The 17,590-nt window shown below is 32.6% G+C and overlaps 3 protein-coding genes across 3 annotated transcripts; 2 read left to right on the top strand and 1 right to left on the bottom strand.

Annotated features, from left to right (window-relative positions):
• Window positions 1-684: 684 nt before the first annotated feature.
• On the top strand, window positions 685-3,990 carry LOC100802346 (endoglucanase 11). The gene is made up of 5 exons (XM_003518482.4): window positions 685-921; window positions 1,021-1,233; window positions 1,950-2,150; window positions 2,269-2,523; window positions 3,009-3,990. Exons 1-5 carry the CDS (start codon window positions 694-696, stop codon window positions 3,657-3,659), a joined length of 1,548 nt encoding a protein of 515 aa, XP_003518530.1. The 5' UTR covers window positions 685-693; the 3' UTR covers window positions 3,660-3,990.
• Window positions 3,991-9,195: 5,205 nt separating this feature from the next.
• On the bottom strand, window positions 9,196-10,422 carry LOC100527650 (uncharacterized). Its single transcript, NM_001248534.2, has 2 exons — window positions 10,251-10,422; window positions 9,196-9,614 (listed from the first exon to the last, which is right to left on the bottom strand). Exons 1-2 carry the CDS (start codon window positions 10,344-10,346, stop codon window positions 9,402-9,404), a joined length of 309 nt encoding a protein of 102 aa, NP_001235463.2. The 5' UTR covers window positions 10,347-10,422; the 3' UTR covers window positions 9,196-9,401.
• A 2,373-nt stretch (window positions 10,423-12,795) lies between these two features.
• On the top strand, window positions 12,796-17,456 carry LOC100801820 (adenylyltransferase and sulfurtransferase MOCS3-like). Its single transcript, NM_001369335.1, has 11 exons — window positions 12,796-13,127; window positions 13,354-13,446; window positions 13,738-13,793; window positions 14,043-14,107; window positions 14,250-14,324; window positions 14,456-14,534; window positions 15,001-15,039; window positions 15,168-15,276; window positions 15,971-16,089; window positions 16,542-16,658; window positions 16,869-17,456. The coding sequence occupies exons 1-11, from the start codon at window positions 12,929-12,931 to the stop codon at window positions 17,259-17,261; spliced, it is 1,344 nt and encodes a 447-aa protein (NP_001356264.1). The 5' UTR covers window positions 12,796-12,928; the 3' UTR covers window positions 17,262-17,456.
• Window positions 17,457-17,590: the final 134 nt, after the last annotated feature.

The following is a 17,590-nucleotide window of genomic DNA, read 5'->3' as shown; positions in this document are numbered from 1 at the left end:
TCACATGAACAAAGTTACCTACCATATATTTGCTTACATGCATACACAGGTAGTTCAGTTCTTTCGTTTTTGAACTGTGAGGAATTTACATGAATAAAGTTACCAACCATATATTTGCTTACATACACAAAGACACTAAAAAAAACAAGACACGTGGCACATACCGTTATACTAGCATCCAAGTGTGAAATTTACATGCACAAAGACATTAAAAGAGAATACACATGGCACATACCGTTATGCTAGCTAGCATCCACAAGTGTGAATTGATTGAATTCCTGAAAAATACATTTTCAAACATCTCAGGTTCCATTCTATACATTAGCGAATTAGTTTCCTTATCGTTCCAAATTGAAATGTATAAAGCCGTTCAATTACACAGAAAATTCACCCCTAGCATATTTCGCACGCGCCTTGATTATAAAATAAATTTTCCTTACATTCTATTCAGCCGTTTGAATTTGTTTACAAACAAAATGAAAAAATTTATCCTAAACCCTCATTATGATTATGATGTGATAGTGAAAAAAAAGTTAATGAAATATTTAAAATAAGTAGTCAAGACAAAATGCACTAGCCAATAATCCTATTACTAACCAAGACCCTACGAAAACGACCCCGTAAATCATAGCCCCCACAACACACAGCATATATAAAGAGAAACAAAGACATAGCATAGGGAGAGAGAGGGAAATGAAGAAAGGCAACGTTCAAAAGAACATAGGGTGTTTGACACTATGCACTGCTTTACTCTCTCTCATCACAATCTTCATTATTCCCATTTGTGAGTCCTTCAACTACGGCCAAGCCCTGTCCCAGAGCCTCCTCTATTTTGAGTCACAACGTTCAGGTCGCTTACCCTACAATCAAAGGGTCACTTGGCGACACCATTCTGCCCTCACTGATGGCCTAGAACAAGGGGTAAACACATCACTTCATAGTGTATATTAACATACAAACCTTAAACTATGTTATTTTCATTTTGTTCTAATATTATGGCTATGGTTTTTGGGCACGTAGGTGGACTTGGTGGGAGGGTACTATGATGCAGGGGACAATGTGAAATTTGGGCTACCAATGGCTTTCACCATAACACTCCTCTCGTGGGGTGCCATAGAATACGGCGAACAAATCGCCGCTGCCGGCGAGTATGCTCACGCTCTGGAGGCCATCAAGTGGGGAACCGATTATTTCATCAAGGCACACACACAACCAAATGTTCTTTGGGTTGAGGTATTTCAATTCTCTTCATATACAATTCCGGTGAATATAATTTTTTTTTTATTTCGTATTTTGAAAATTGACTATCCCACGCGCCGCCGTCGAAAATGAGATGAATGAATACTTCTTCCAAACTAACCGGAGGAATAGATTTAAATGTCGGAACAGTCAACGGATTCGTCCTGAATTTCCTGCCATCTCGCCGTGACTGCCGCGTGTTATCACTCGCAGCTGGGCATGAACATGGAATTTTATACACTATATATTGATTAAAATTATACGATAAATTAGAGTATCTAAAAGGAAAATTATTATGCAATCCGGTCATATAATTTCAATTAATCATGGGATATGTTATTAATTATTTTAATAAATTTAAAAACGTAACTATTTATACGTATTACATAAAGATAAAGATTAGTCGACATCCAACATTAATAGAAAAAACATAAAGATTAGTCCAGATTACAATATCTTAAATCATAGAGTAATAATTATTTTTAATATATTAATTAGAATTCTTAAAAAAATATATTAATTAGAAATTGTGTTGCTAAATGCCAATAATATAAATTAAAAAAAATGCATTTTTAGAATTCAGACTTGCAAAAATGAGAACAACAGAAATTTCACTGAATAAAAAATAAAAAAGAAGTGTGCATGTTAAATTCCTTTATGAAACTTGTTATATGTGTATATAATTTAGTCTTACGAGAGAAAATGTTCAGGTGGGTGACGGCGACACTGATCACTACTGTTGGCAGCGGCCGGAGGACATGACTACGTCACGGCAAGCTTACAAGGTTGACTCGAACAACCCCGGCTCGGATGTCGCCGGCGAGACCGCGGCAGCGTTGGCAGCGGCGTCCATTTTGTTTAGGAGAACAAATCCACATTACTCTCAACTACTTTTGCATCATGCACAACAGGTATGCTATAGTTTTGTTGACATTTCATAGTTAGATTAATTAATTTAATTAGAATTAAATTCAATTGGTCCTGGGAGAGATTATAAAATAAAAGGGATGTGGTTGTTGTGTTTTGTAGTTGTTTGAGTTTGGTGACAAGTACAAGGGCAAGTATGATGAGAGTGTTGGAGTGGTTAAAGGGTATTATGCTTCGGTTAGTGGCTACATGGATGAGTTGCTGTGGGCAGCAGTTTGGCTATATAGGGCCACCCAAAAGGAGGAATATTTAACCTATTTTTTGGACAAGGCTTATGACTTTGGTGGGACCACTTGGGCCATGACTGAATTCAGTTGGGACGTTAAGTACGTTGGTGTTCAAGCCATTGCTTCCATGGTAATAATTCCCTCACACACACTTCCCTTCTCCTTTTTTTTTCTTTTCCTTTATTGTAATTTGTAATATCTCGTTGATCATTCTTCTACCTTTCAAAGTTTTAAAATGCCAAAAAGGTACATTAGAAGTACTATACTGACTTTCAAAAGAAAAAAAAAAAAAAAAAAGAGCACCATGGTTTATTTCTTTATATATTTCTTCATGGGTTCAATTTACATTGAGAGTAAATTCTCACCAGGTATATATATTAAATGTAAAAAGTTATAATTGACTAATTAAGACCAATTCAAACAAGTATCTGAATCTTATTTCATGGTTTATAATCAATAACAGCCTGATTTAAAACATACGAGGTGAATATGTAATGTATAGCATGTTTGGTTTCACTTTTCACGTCTAGAACATGAGTTTCTTACTTGGATCTGAAAGAGTTGTCAAACACGCTAGTAGTGTAAATTGCTTACCGACATTTTTCATTTGGACAGTTTCTTATGGAAGAAAAGAAGCACAAGAAACACCAAGTCATACTCAAACAGTATCGTTCAAAAGCCGAGCACTACCTATGCGCGTGTCTCAACCTCAACAACATTACTAACGTGGAGCGCACCCCAGGAGGGTTACTATACATCCGCCAATGGAACAACATGCAATACGTAGCAACGGCATCGTTTCTTCTCACGGTGTATTCTGATCATCTCCTAGCCACAGATCAGAAGCTGCATTGCCAGAAAGGAGAGGTGGGTCCCCATGAAATGTTGGCCTTTGCAAAATCACAAGTTGATTATATTTTGGGCACTAATCCAATGGCTATGAGCTACTTGGTAGGATACGGTCCAAAATTCCCGCAGAAGGTGCACCATAGGGGCGCATCCATTGAATCATATGGGGAAAATAAGGGTTTTATTGGGTGCACTCAGGGCTACGATAACTGGTATGGGCGCGTTGAACCCAATCCAAATGTACTCATTGGAGCACTCGTTGGTGGGCCTGATATCAAAGACCAATTTAAAGATGAGAGACGAAATTACATTCAAACAGAGGCATGCACCTACAATACGGCAGCACTAGTAGGGGTTTTTGCTAGATTGCATCAATCACATGCACATGCTGAAACCCCTTTAGTAGCTTCTAGCTAATTGGGGTTATACGTTATAGAGATAAATTTTTGGTTCATTGTTCCGGGCATAGAATATTTCTTACTAGTGCTTACTTTTGTACTGCCATTGTAATTGTAATTTGAGTATAGTATATCGTAAGATACAAACTATACAACCAATGTTGACTCAAAAATGCGTCTAGAGACATTAGGTGGAATAGCAAATTGTACCACTTATACTTAGTCTAGCAATTGGAAAGAGTTGCATTAGGAGTTAAAGTAGAAGGTTCTGTTCTTTTGGGTTAGTAGTTAAAGACTTGTATTCATAGTTAAAACTTGGATAATTTAGCATGCACTTTTATTTTTGGTCATATTTACGACTTTATTCAAAGCTTAGAATTTTCAATTTATCAGAAAGGGAAAAATAATCATTAAATTAAAAAAACGTGAAAATTTAGTGAGGTTTAACGTCAAAAAGTACAATTGAGAGAAAAGTTATGAATTTGATAGATTTGCAACCTAATAATAGTAATAGTTGCAGCTACCGACACAAAGGAGGCAAGTGCCATTGTAACACTTGGAGCATGTAGGAAGGGAGATCGAATGTCCCACTAATCTGACAATACTATATGATTTAAAAAATTCACGGGATTCTTGGGTTTTTCTTTTTCTTTCTTCATAACTCTGCTTGCTTGGCATCTGATTTTCCATTCTTCTTCTTCCCCTTTAATTACGGTTGCAACGAACGGCATGAGCTAAATGGCCAAAAGCACTTTTCCTTGTAACCGAATTTGCGGGGAAATGGTCTCGCATGAGGCACATGGAAAAGCCACCCAAAACGAAAATCAAGCAGGATTTAGTGCCACGATGTTTTTAATTTGGTTTTTTTGAGTCCTTAAAATTCAAGTATTGGTCACAATCACAAGGTTCAAAATGTGGAAACCCAGCACGAGAGACCATGTTCCCATTTACTAGTAATAGTACTTTCTTTTTCTTCATTCCTGCTTGGTCGACGCGCACTTTTAGCGCGTGGAGCTGTCAACAAGGTTGGTACTTTTTCACTTTAGGACATTTTAAGGAAGTGTGTAAGTGTCATTTTCCATGAAGCACAATTAATACCAGATTTACAACAAGAATGTTTGAATGTCGTAAAAGGAATAGTGCAGAAGCGAATAATGTCACCTTGCAGCAAGGGCCAACGGGACTTATAATTGGGATAATTTAATGAACAACAGTAATTAATTCTGCAAGAAAATCATGAAACTATAATGGCAATTCGTGATGACTCAGGGCACTCACGATTTAGACGGGGAGTTTTAAAGATTCTGGAAATTTCATCAAAACCACATTAACTCAAGTGGCATGGGTGAAATATAAATCAGAAAGTAATTCCAGCGGGAGGAAATTTATCAAATGTTGAAAAAATTTGCTAAGAATACTCTTTGAAACTCGTAATTTAATAAAAAAAATTATATTTATGAATAAAGTTGAAATCAATGTAGGATTTTACCTAATAATAAAAAAGGCACTGGTAGCACTTCTCGATATCAAATGCATCAAATTAACACTACTAGAAAACTAAAAGCTTGAAAGGTAGAACGGGGGAATAAAAAAGAAGTAATACATGGTAATTGAAAATTTTAAGAGGGTGAACTTTGGCCATTTAGTTCCATCTACTAATTTTTGCAAGTCGTTCATGCACAATTCTTTTTTTTTTCTTGAAAAAAACATTATGAATAATTTTTCTTAAAAAAAATTCTATTTATGTTTTTTGTTTGGGGGAGAAGTTAAAATAAAGCCAAGAAACTCAACCAAACAAATGTCTTCATCATCAAGGCCCAAGTTTCACCAAAAAATTAGGAAGGCCCAAGCTCAATGAGTACACAAGATGCACGACAATTGAATTTTGTATCTCCCATTTTTTGAGAAATCCTAATCTATCCCTTCTATCTTCTTCCTCGATTTTCCTTCCTCATTCTCGTTCTTCTCTTCTTCCCATAACGCAAGTGTAGACCCCTTTTCTAGTTCTTCTCTTCTTCCTGCAACCATCAAAGGTACAAAGCAAGTCTAACTCGACGCCGCAAAAATCCCTCTTCTTCTCCAACTCTCCACTCCGTATGTATGTTTTAACACATTCACATTCACGTTGTGGACCTGTTTTCGAAATAGGCTTTCTGTAAGAGAATACATTCGCTTATGAAAATATCATTCTGGAAGGAAAAGTCTTATGAAACATCTTTTTCGTAAACAAAAATAATGTTATCCAAAACGACCATTATCAAAGGTACAAAATGTACTTCTAGAAAGACTATTCTGAATTATAATTTTTGCTTCTTGAATAGTCATTCCATAAGCCAAAATCATACTTTCCAAACAACTTTTCTGGAAGAAGCAAAATACACTTCCATAAAGACTACTTCAGATTGTAGTTGTTACTTATGAAATGAGCTTTTTGTAAGCCTAATACTGATTTCTAGAATTCTTTTTTTAGAATATATAAAATACACTTTCCAAAAGGATGTTTTGGATTTACAAAAATGTTTCCAAAATAGTTGTTCTTTAAGTTAAAATACTTCCGAAACAATCATTTCAAAAGTTTTTTCGTCTTACGGAAAGACCATTCCAAAAGTTTTTTTTACTTATGAAAAGACTATTATGGAAATATTTTTTTTTGTTATGGAATGAACATTTCAAAATACAACCCCATCCACATTGGAAACCACCCCCATAAGAATACATCCCCCTCAAGAACCCAACCCCAACCCCCATCCCACCAGAACCCAAACCCACACTAGAAAGGAACAAGTTTACCTTTGATGACGAAGGAGGAAGGAAACAAGGATGTGTGGCTTTGAGACGAAGGAGAAAGGGAGCAACCTTTGCAGGAGGTTGTCATCGCGAGTGGATTGTGAAAGGTGATGTTAATTCATTAAAGATAATAAGATAATTTCAAATGGAATAAGGAGTGTGGTATGCACTTGCGTGAGTATAGGATTCAATTCCGCATGCACACACTATGGCATTGAGTTCATTTGTTTTGGGCATTATGCCATGGCCCAAGGCAAAACCTGTTGGGACTTGAATCTTCAATATATAGTGCTCGAATCTGATTATTTTAGGATCTTGACGATGCATTAATTTTATCGATTGTACCATCGTATGACAAGGCCCCCTAATATGAGAAACAAAATGCTCAATTTATGTTAATCCTCGTTCTTTAGTTCTATGTCACTGAATAATAACCCAATCTATATTGGAATTTTCATTAATACACAGTCATTGAAGTATATATGTTGAGCAAATAGTTAGGTTTGTGGCTTTGTGTTCAGGATTTTAGGGTACAGATTCTTCACCAGTTTGCTGACGTGACTATAGTACGTAGAAATGTTCAATGAATTCTTCTTACTCTTTACTCTATATAGATGAGGAGGAGAATCAACCAAAACATTCTTGTTTACTCGTGTTATTTCATCTTATTCATGCCAAAAAATGTAATGCTACAGCTTATATTTGTTAAATTTCACAAGCTCTATTTTTTTCTTCTTCTAAACTATATAGGATTTTCTTTTCACCTAATTAACCCTCATTGCAGGTAGATATGATGTTTCTCGGCAGTTTTTCTTCTTGTTAGTTACTTCATCCTTTGTCAAAAGACATGCACATTAACGTTATTGTGTATAATTTTAATCACAAGATTAAAATTTTCATTTTATTTCTTTAGTACCTACCAAACTCTCTTGTGGCCCCATATATTATTGTCCTGCACACAACACAAGGAGTCAAGTTAATTTTTATTTCATTATATTTCTACACCTAACAAACTGGTGGTCTTTTATCTCACATTCTACAAAGGATAGGAACAAGGTTAAGTAGGTAACTCTTCAGTAAAAGTGTAAAACCCTTCTTTCTTTCTGTCACAGTTTAACCCATCTGGAGTGTATGAATCTCTGAGCAGATTTTATTTCTAAAAAAGATAATAAAATGAGAATAAATGGATATGGTTTTCATTGTCTCTTTGAATTTGAGTAGCCAGGCCTGACTTTTGGCCCACTACTTTAATTTTGGTGGTGCCATAAGCGAGGGGAACTGCCATGACATGGCAGGAGCCAGGTCTCCAAAGCTCAGGATATCTGTTCATTCGATGCTGGAAAGATTTTATTATCAATATTAATTATTAATATTTAGCTTTTAACAATTTATTGGGATGTAAAAATAAAATAAATAAATAAAAAGGATAAGATCAGATCAAAATTAACATATTTATTAGGATAAGATCAAATTAGATTAAATGGTAAGCTTAATGCTTATACTTATTTAAGGATAAGATCAGAATTAACATATCTGCCATTCTGATATTATCTTATTAATAGCCAATAGATGAAGGTATCAATATTAAAATTATTATTAACATGAATTTAAATTCGATACACTATAAAGCGAATAACAAGATATAGATCTAAGTGCCAAAATAATGCATATTGCCAGACAAGTACCAAAGTAGGTCGAGTTGTCTCTCATTCCAATCAATTTTAAAGTGGACGATACCTCCCATTCCCAACCACGAGAAGGAGTTGGGACAAAAACATAGACTCAATGGAGGGACCCTCCAGCCATTTCCTTCACTGTAAGGACACATCTTACCTCACAAATATATAGGACCGTAAAGGGAAAAAATAAGTGTTTAGATGGCCACAAATTTTACTTTTTTTTTACACCAAATGAAAAGCTAACCACATTAGACAAAGAATTGCTGATTCTGCGCTGCTGTGACACAACACATTACACATACACCAACTTAGTGATGATGTAAAGAATAAACTCCCAAGACTCACATCCTTTCTTTTTTGCAATTGTTACTGGTGTCTTAAAACAGGAAAAAAAAAACGTTTACTACTTTGAAGAGAATTTATTTAATACTTTTTTTAAAAGTAATTAAAAATATTTAATACTATGACATATTTTTTTTTATTGATACATTGAAGATACTTGGTAATGGTTTTCTTTCTTTTCTAACATACCTATTTAAAATTTATACTTTCTGTTTTTCACCCTATTATTTAAGATTATAATACACAAATAATAATTGTATTCGTGCACTCACTTTTTCTTCTATATCCTTCTTTATCACAATTTTTTTCTTATTTTTTTTCCCTTCACTCATACACATAAAAAACGAAGAGTACGTTTATCGAATCCATACACAAATTTAAAATAAAGAGTCTTGTCATTTATACTAAAATTATCTGTATTTTTTTAATATATCTTTTTCTTTTTTTCACTTTTACATTTCATATACAATTATTTTCGTTTCTCTTTTAATAAGCTATAATTTTAAAAATTGTAATTAATATTATCTTTAAATTTTATTCTGACAGATAAATAAAAATATTTTTTCAAGTGTCAAATAAATGATAAACAGGGATGGTAATTTTTTTTAGTAGAAACAACCAACCAATTAACCACATTGGATTTCAAATTGTCAACATACTCAACCAATCTGCTAAAATAGAGACGGAGTTTAATCCCCCAAACCCAGGACTTCAAATGATAGTTACATATACATGGGGCAAGAATGATTAATAATTAATAATATGAGTAATAATTAATAAAAGACCGAAGCCGGTAAATTGTTTAGTTTCTTCTGCTGCTGCAGAAACGCTTACAAGTTACAAGGGATCTCTAGGAAAATAACACAATAATCTTATTATTATTATTACATAGATAGAATAGAGATCTCATAGTTGAGAAAGTAGGTTTCTACATTGTAATTTGGCAATTGATGCTATTTGTAGCTGTTCTGGACAGATTGAACCTTAGTACCCTCTTCTTGTGCACCATCATATGACTTTTCAACATTCTGATTTGCCACCTCTTCCTTGGTTTCCTTGGCTTTTTCCTCTGCAACTCTTTGGAACTCTTCAGCTGTGGAAGGTGCCCTCTCTTCCATCAAACGGTTACTACGGTTTCCAGTTCCATTGCTCGCTTGCCCATAATTCTGATACATTCAATAACCCAAAAAATAATACACTATTTTCTGGTCACTGTAACATTTATCGACACATAATACAATCAATAGATTTTCATTTTTAGCAAACCCCCTCTGAGTGTATGTTTCGATTTAATTTTATTAGAGAGTTCAAATTTCAAATATGCTTTTACACTTAAATTAACAAATTCTCCCCTTTTCATTTTATGTGTTGGAATTCACAAAAATACTTTTCCAACTTTAATCTAAACATAGCCTTTTCTGGGTTTTAATCCATTTCTCAAGTCTGGATTTCCACTTTCAAGAACTGGATTATGCAGAAAAATGAAAACCTTCCATTAAATACACGAATTCTTCTTTGTCAAGCACATTCGAAAGTTAATTGCAACTTATTTCCAGCAAAAGGAAAAATGAATGTGAAAATGATTAAAATTCCACTTTTTATCAGTCTAATTTAATTTTCTAGGTGGGGGGGGGGGGGGGGGGGGTATTCATACAAAAGAATAAAAGTATCTAATGTAAATTAGTAACTCTACAGCAGAGAAGCAAAATGAAGTAGAATAATTTGGCACAGGAGTGAAAAAAAAGGAAAAAGAAAAAGAAAAGAAGAGAGATTTAAAAAGGAAATAAAAATAAAACGGATACCATAATGTTGTTGAAGAATGGCCTGCTACTGCTAGACTTTACCAAGGAGGATCTTGAAGTGGCATGGAGAAGAGATTGGAACCGACCACCAGCCATGGTTCTTCTCTCTCTCTATATATGCAGATGTTTGTTTGATGGATAGAGACCCGTTAATATAATTTGGGTTGAGACTATTAAAGCAAAGCACTATGGTGGTGTTTAAATAAAAAACAAAAAGGACAACATTGCACCTGAACCCAATCCAGATATCCATGCATTGCCCTTTCTTAATTAATGACGTAATGCTAATCCAATGAATCTGCCGTCTTTCCCACTTAATAATGATGATTTATACCAAAAGAAAAATCTCCATCAATCACTAACTAAACTCAATTACACTTGTCACAATAATAATTAAATTATAATTTCACTTTAATGATTAACGTTAACATTTAATATCAATTCCTATATTAAAATAAGAGAAAGGTTAATAATATATTTTTTATGATTAATTAAAATTTATTAAAAATTATAAATCTTTTGATAAGTTTTATGCGTTATTTTTCTCTTAATTTTTTATTTTTAATAAACTTTAATCAATGATTGATTGAATGAAATGATAAGATATGACATCTAACACATAACACATAACACTGTAAGTTTTCAAACTCATCTTTTTATGAGGTACCTTTATAATAAATTTTTTATAGTGTATGTTGACAAAAATACTTTCATAATTCAAAAATAGGTGTTCAATTTTTTTTTATCAATATATCTGAATAATATTTTTTTATCAAAACTAATTTATTTTATTTAAAACAAAATTAACTTTTGAAAGTTAAAATTAATGTATATGTGATCACAACTATAATCTTTAATTTATTCTTACTTTTCTCATTTTCTCAATTAAGGGTTTTCTCACTTTCTTTCTCTCTTCTCTCGTTGGGAAATATATTTCACGCTCTTTCTTTGTAATTATTGGGAAAAAAACGGTAACATTTTTATTTTTTAATGAATTGATTTAAAAAATGAATTTGTTGAATCATATTAATTAGTGGGGGCATTTAATATAAAATAAGTTTTAAATACATGCTGGTATTGAGTGAAAGATAACCGGTTTCAATAGTGTCATTAATGGGTATTTATGAATTTGATTTTTTTTTAAATAAAATATCACATTAGAAAATAAAATAAATGTATTTTTTTTAGCATATCATTGATGTCAAATGTTTATCGATTTTATCCTTAAGGATTTTGAGTCTTTGTTAGTTTTTAAAATCTTATTAATAAGTTTGAAAGTTTTAATGAATTATTAATGTGTAATTATTATTAATATGTCTTGAATAAAAATAAAAAGGTAAAATAATTAAGTTTCTCCAACAAGTTAATTTTATTAGAACTTGAGTATGGGGCTGTATACCACTAAGCCATCGTAACTCTAACAACAACAAATTAAATTAATTAAGGAGTTACACTTAAATCACTGGAACATATAATTTATCTAAAACTACATTATCATTTAATCTATGGGGTGAAAGCATTTTTTATTTATTTTAATCATAATTAATATAAATAGAAATTTAATCTATTGAATATGTTATGAGATGAATATCTTTAAAAATTATTTTATTATAATTACAATTTAAATTTTTTTAATCTAGTGAAAAACTTTATTTTTAAATCAAACTCTTGGATGGAAATTTACTAAATTAAGGGAATTTATACTTGAATCATGGGAATGAATAATTTTCTTAAAACTACATTAACTGCATTAACATTTAAATTATTAGAGTGAAATTATTATTTTTAATTTAACAAAAGAAGATTTTTTTTCTTGCTTATAACATGAGAATACTTGCTAAAAAAATGAGATTACTTAACTAATTGAATATATTATTTTAACTAACATAAGATTAATATTTTCTTAAAAATTAAAGTAGGGAAATTTATGAAAACATAGACAGACTTGATGCATAATTTATTATAAAAATATTACATTATCTTACAAAATTCATCAAGTTTTTCATTAAGGATTTAAATTATTTTGGCATTTTAAAAACATTTTTTATTACAATTATAATTTCAAATTTTTGTAACCTAATAAATAATGAATTTTCAAATTTATTTTTCTACAAATTCGTGATATTTTATATTTTGACAAATTTTAAATTTTATTATATATATATATATATATATATTATAACGATAACGATAATGATATTGTTTTATGATAAATTTAAAATATTTAAGATGTAATAATAAAAATATTTTAAAAATTTGATTCTTATGTAATAGGTCTTTTATATATTTAAAATAGGAGTATTCTTTATTCAAAGATTAGTTATTATAAAAGTAAAAGAAATGTTAATATCAAAATAAAAAATATAATCTATTCACGCCTTTATTAATCATTTTAGCATAAAAAAAATATTTTCTTATAACACCCTAAAATAATAATGAAGTTTTTTGAATGAAATGTTATTAAGTTAAAACAACTTTTTAATAACCATATGAAAACATCAGGTAGATTTTATCACATAATTAATACTAGTTTTTTCATTGGAAGGAAGCACACTTATTTTGTTGAAAGAAAAACAGTAATGTTGGACTAGAAAACCCTGGTTTAGTTTGGTGTTAGGCTTTGAAGCTAAAGTCAACAACACATAGCAGAGGATAGATAGTTTGTTCGTTGCGTTGCCATGTCGGCGTCGGAGATTGTTCGGGAACTGGATTCGCTGAAGGACGAAAAGACCATAATTGAGCAGAAAATCTCTGCGCTTGAAGCTCAACTCAGAGAGATTAATCTCCAAAACGACGCCGCACCACCCAACGGATTGACGCAGGACATGATTCACAGATACAGTCGCCACCTTGTGCTTCCTTCCTTTGGTGTTCAAGGTCTTCTTCTCTTCTACACTTAATTATCATTCATGCAACATAAACCTAATTACGTTTAAATTGACTATGAAGGAAGATTCATATTCATTGCACGTGTGTGTTTAAGTATTAACTGTATTCTTTTCAGTGGGAAAAATAGACATTAGACAAGTAGCCCTTATCTGCAAATTTTATTTTTGTTTTTTTGTCTTAAACTTTCCCACCTTCTTGTGTTTGTGGAGTGCAGGGCAGGCAAATCTGTTGAAGTCTTCAATTTTAGTTGTGGGAGCTGGAGGATTGGGTGCTCCTGCATTGTTATACTTTGCAGCTTCTGGTGTTGGTAATGTAGACACTTCTAAGGCTTCGTTTGGATAAACTTTTTCATAAACACTTTTAAGTGAAGAAATAGTAAAGTAAAATGAATTCACTTTCTCTCATAAGTTAAAATCATCTTATGGACTTAAGCTTTAGGGGAAGTTAGGCCAAAGAGTTTCTGTGAAAGATAAGTGCTAAGTTGATTTTAATTTAGGGAAGATACTTAATTTATTTTACTTTCGTATTTTCTGCTCCTGCCAAATAGGACCTTAGTCTATTTGCTTCTTGAAGCTTACATTTTAAAAACTATACTCAGGGCGCTTGGGAGTTATTGATCATGACGTGGTTGAGCTGAATAATATGCACAGACAGGTATTGTATTTTCTGTTTTACCTTCCCACCCTCTTTTGGCATAGCAGGTGCAGCGTGTACTTTGTGTATTGTTCATGTGTTTGTGTCTGGCATCAGCCTTTGGGTGTTTCAACCTTTGCAAGTACTATTTGTTGATGTGTGCCTTGCTTCTGTGTTTGTGTTGATTTACTGATTTATTATTATTATTATTATTATTATTATTAACTTCACTATTGTTATTAATTTGGACAAGTTTGTGCTTTGTTTCAGGTTATCCACACGGAAGCATATGTTGGTAAGCCGAAAGTGAAATCTGCTGCTGCTGCTTGTCGCTCGTATGTTGCTCTCTCACCTACTATCATCACATCAATATTTGTGGACAAACTGAAAATAATCCCACATGAGAAATTTTCTTTTTGAAATGTTTGTAATATTGTATCATCATTGTTCTCGGAACTAAGATATTTTGAATATTAGGATCAACTCCACTATTCAAGTTGTGGAACATGAAGAAGCTCTGCGGACTTCCAACGCTTTGGAACTTCTCAGCAAGTATAATTTTAATAACAAGATTGATCTTTCTTTTTGCTCAAGGCCTCTTTCTTCTATGCTTACCTTTTTCATTTCAATTTGAGTATTACCACTGACTTTTTTTCCCCTTCTGAATTATGTGAATTTGGTAGATATGATATAATAGTAGATGCAACAGATAATGCTCCTACCCGGTACTTGATCAGTGATTGCTGTGTGGTCCTTGGAAAGGTAAATCTTAATGTTTTGATCTATGGACAAATTATGACCATTTGAATTGATGCCGCATGGGCCTTTTCACTTGTTGCTTTAATTTTTTGGTTCCTCCATGAATACACTTTCTAAGTCAGGATTATTTTCAATGTTTTGGTTCATCAATGCATAAGATATCCACATTAATTCAACAAAAAGGAAGTTATACATGCTTCTGTGTATAATACCTAAAAATAATTTCAGTGTGTATGTGCCATATGAGTTATTATCTCCAAAATCTTTGTGCAATTACTCCCACTAGGCATCAAATTTTTATAAATTTGAAAAGTTACAATTATATGGGTTTCTTATATTTCTTTCAGTTAAACAATTTTCGTTTTTTATTCTTATGTTTGTCTTATTTTTTATACTTATGTACATAATATGGTTTATGGGAAAACTTACTTTTGGAGTTTTTTATATTAATTGTTTTCCTTTGATGCAGCCTCTTGTATCAGGTGCTGCATTGGGATTGGAAGGGCAGGTATATGTCTAAATATTTGTTTTTCTAGCATTTAAGTTAACTAATGCTTCATGGAGCTCGACAAGTACTCCCGCGTACTTGATTATATCACATAATTTGAGGATTAACTACGGAAACTTATGCTGCAGCTTACTGTCTACAATTACAATGGTGGTCCTTGCTATCGGTGCCTCTTTCCAACTCCACCACCTAGAACAGCATGCCAAAGTTGTGCTGAGGGTGGAGTTCTAGGAGTAGGTAATTTCTACTGTTTTTGTGAACTGCATCAGTTTTACTTCTCAATGAGAAGTTCTCATTGCTAGTTTGGGCGACATTTACTTGAACAATGCCAACCATAAGACTAAATTCTTTTGATCTCGTGTGTTCATTTCGAAGTTCAGTCATGGACTTGTAGTAATATATACTATATTATTGGCGACAACAAAAAATGAGTCTGATTTTTTGATTCCTTTTGCCCAAGTTGTCTCTATAAACATGGAAGTATCACTATATTTAAGCCATATTTTTAGCTGAAAAGGAGGTTTTTGTAGATTCACTGGTTCGCAGCTTGGCTTAAAAGTTTGCCTAATCTCATGAATGTTATTATGTTACTATACCATAGTAAGAAGAAAATTTAAAATGGGGAATCAAAGGGTCAAGAGGTTAAATAAGAATAATACGTAATTAGGATGCAAGGCATATTGCAATTTCTTATTGTTTACTGGAGAGTGTACTCTTTAGTAGGACTTATTATATAAAAATTCAATTGGTTTGGATTATTTAATTTGTTTCATTTATAATTCATCTAGCTAAACTGTGATTACTGAATGCTAGACTTTTTATCATCCATGTCAATGATTGTGAATATTTATTGTTCAACTTGCATTACTTCTCATTAGTACCGTTGTATTTTTTGTTCTGTTTTTCTGACATTTGCTCTGATCATTTTCAGTTCCTGGCATAATTGGCTGTCTCCAAGCTCTTGAGGCTATTAAGATTGCAGCTTCTGTTGGTGAACCACTCTCAGGAAGGATGCTTATCTTGGATGCATTGTCTGGACGGATTCGTATTGTATGTTAAAAACTCCAATGTCTATTAGGATTTTACAAGTGGGGATCAAATAATTGTTTGAATATTTATGATTTCTTATAAATTAGGATTTTATTTCGATAAATTACTTGGATGCAAAGTTAGGGTTTTGTATCCTAGTGGTATTGTAACTATTAGGATAAAGGTGTTCCTAGTAAGGATGCTTCCTTAGAGGAATTGATTGACATTACTATCTGATTCTCGTATTCACACTAATTTTTCTGTCACCAATAATAACTGTCATGCAGACTGATCATTTTCTTTATAAATTCTAATAACAAATTACTTATCATATTTGTAATATATACTGTTCCAAATCATATTTGTAATTATGCTGTCTCAAAGTAAAAAAAATTTATATTATGGTTTTTTAATCATGATACCATAGCAAGATCTTATTTATTAGTTACTGATTATACTTTTTTATTGCACAGGTCAAAATTAGAGGAAGGTCTATGCAGTGTGAAGCTTGTGGAGAAAATGCAACATTTACCCAGCAGCAATTCCGAGAATTTGATTATGAGAAGTTCACTCAGACTCCCTTGCGTGTGGTATGGTTTCTTTTATACTTGCCTTTCACCTCCTTTGTATTTAGATGAAATTGTTTCAGGTTTAGTTGTTTATATTTTTCATTTGCACTTTGTACTGGATGAGATTGCTGAAGATAAAATTCCTCCCAAAAGACTACAAAATTGTCTCCCAGTATATATTATTTTGAGATTTTCAACGTCATTAATGCATTCCATTCCATTTATATGCAGCCTCCTTTGAAATTAAATCTACTTCCCAGTGAATCAAGAATCAGCAGCAAGGAGTACAGTGAAGTAATTCTTAAGAAGGAACCACACGTGCTGGTTGATGTTAGACCAGCTCACCATTTCAAGATTGTATCTCTACCAAAGTCTCTGAACATTCCACTCTCAACATTAGAGGCTAGGCTGCCTGAAGTATCATCAGCTTTGAAGAAAGAGGAAGAGGAAGGTGGTGTAGTTTCTGGATCAAGTGCACAGTTGTATGTAGTATGCAGAAGGGGAAATGATTCTCAAAGGGCTGTTCAGTATCTACACAAAATGGGTTTCATTTCTGCCAAGGATATTGTTGGTGGCCTAGAGTCTTGGGCCCACAATGTGGACCCTAAGTTCCCTACATATTAGCAGACACGTTTTGCTGTGTAGAAATATTGCTTTTTTCAAGTTATACTGCTGGCTTGGAATTATTTCTCTCTATTTATATTAGTGATGCTGATTTCATTTTTCCATTTATAACATTCACGTTTCTTTTTTTGTAGTCTAGTGATTTTATTCTTGTTCTTGAATTGTTATAGAAACATTGTAGCGTATTCATTTTTACTTGTTTCTTTGCATTGGGTAGAGTTTAAAAAACCACAGGTTATTCACGTTGTCACTACACAGTTGCCAATAATGGTTACTTGATCAAATGATGTTTGCTGAGAAAAGTATAAAAAATACAGTACAAGGTCTTT

Source organism: Glycine max, chromosome 2 (assembly GCF_000004515.6).
Source record: "Glycine max cultivar Williams 82 chromosome 2, Glycine_max_v4.0, whole genome shotgun sequence".
NCBI lineage: Eukaryota > Viridiplantae > Streptophyta > Magnoliopsida > Fabales > Fabaceae > Glycine > Glycine max.
This window is presented reverse-complemented; position numbering and strand designations above follow the sequence as displayed.

Coding starts and splice junctions, on each gene's coding strand:
- LOC100802346 (XM_003518482.4), top strand. CDS start 694: ATGAAGAAAGGCAACGTTCAAAAGAACATAGGGTGTTTGACACTATGC. Junction 922..1,020: donor CTGATGGCCTAGAACAAGGG/GTAAACACATCA, acceptor TTGGGCACGTAG/GTGGACTTGGTGGGAGGGTA. Junction 1,234..1,949: donor CAAATGTTCTTTGGGTTGAG/GTATTTCAATTC, acceptor GAAAATGTTCAG/GTGGGTGACGGCGACACTGA.
- LOC100527650 (NM_001248534.2), bottom strand. CDS start 10,346: ATGGCTGGTGGTCGGTTCCAATCTCTTCTCCATGCCACTTCAAGATCC. Junction 9,615..10,250: donor CATTCTTCAACAACATTATG/GTATCCGTTTTA, acceptor TGAATGTATCAG/AATTATGGGCAAGCGAGCAA.
- LOC100801820 (NM_001369335.1), top strand. CDS start 12,929: ATGTCGGCGTCGGAGATTGTTCGGGAACTGGATTCGCTGAAGGACGAA. Junction 13,447..13,737: donor CTTTGCAGCTTCTGGTGTTG/GTAATGTAGACA, acceptor AACTATACTCAG/GGCGCTTGGGAGTTATTGAT. Junction 13,794..14,042: donor TGAATAATATGCACAGACAG/GTATTGTATTTT, acceptor GCTTTGTTTCAG/GTTATCCACACGGAAGCATA.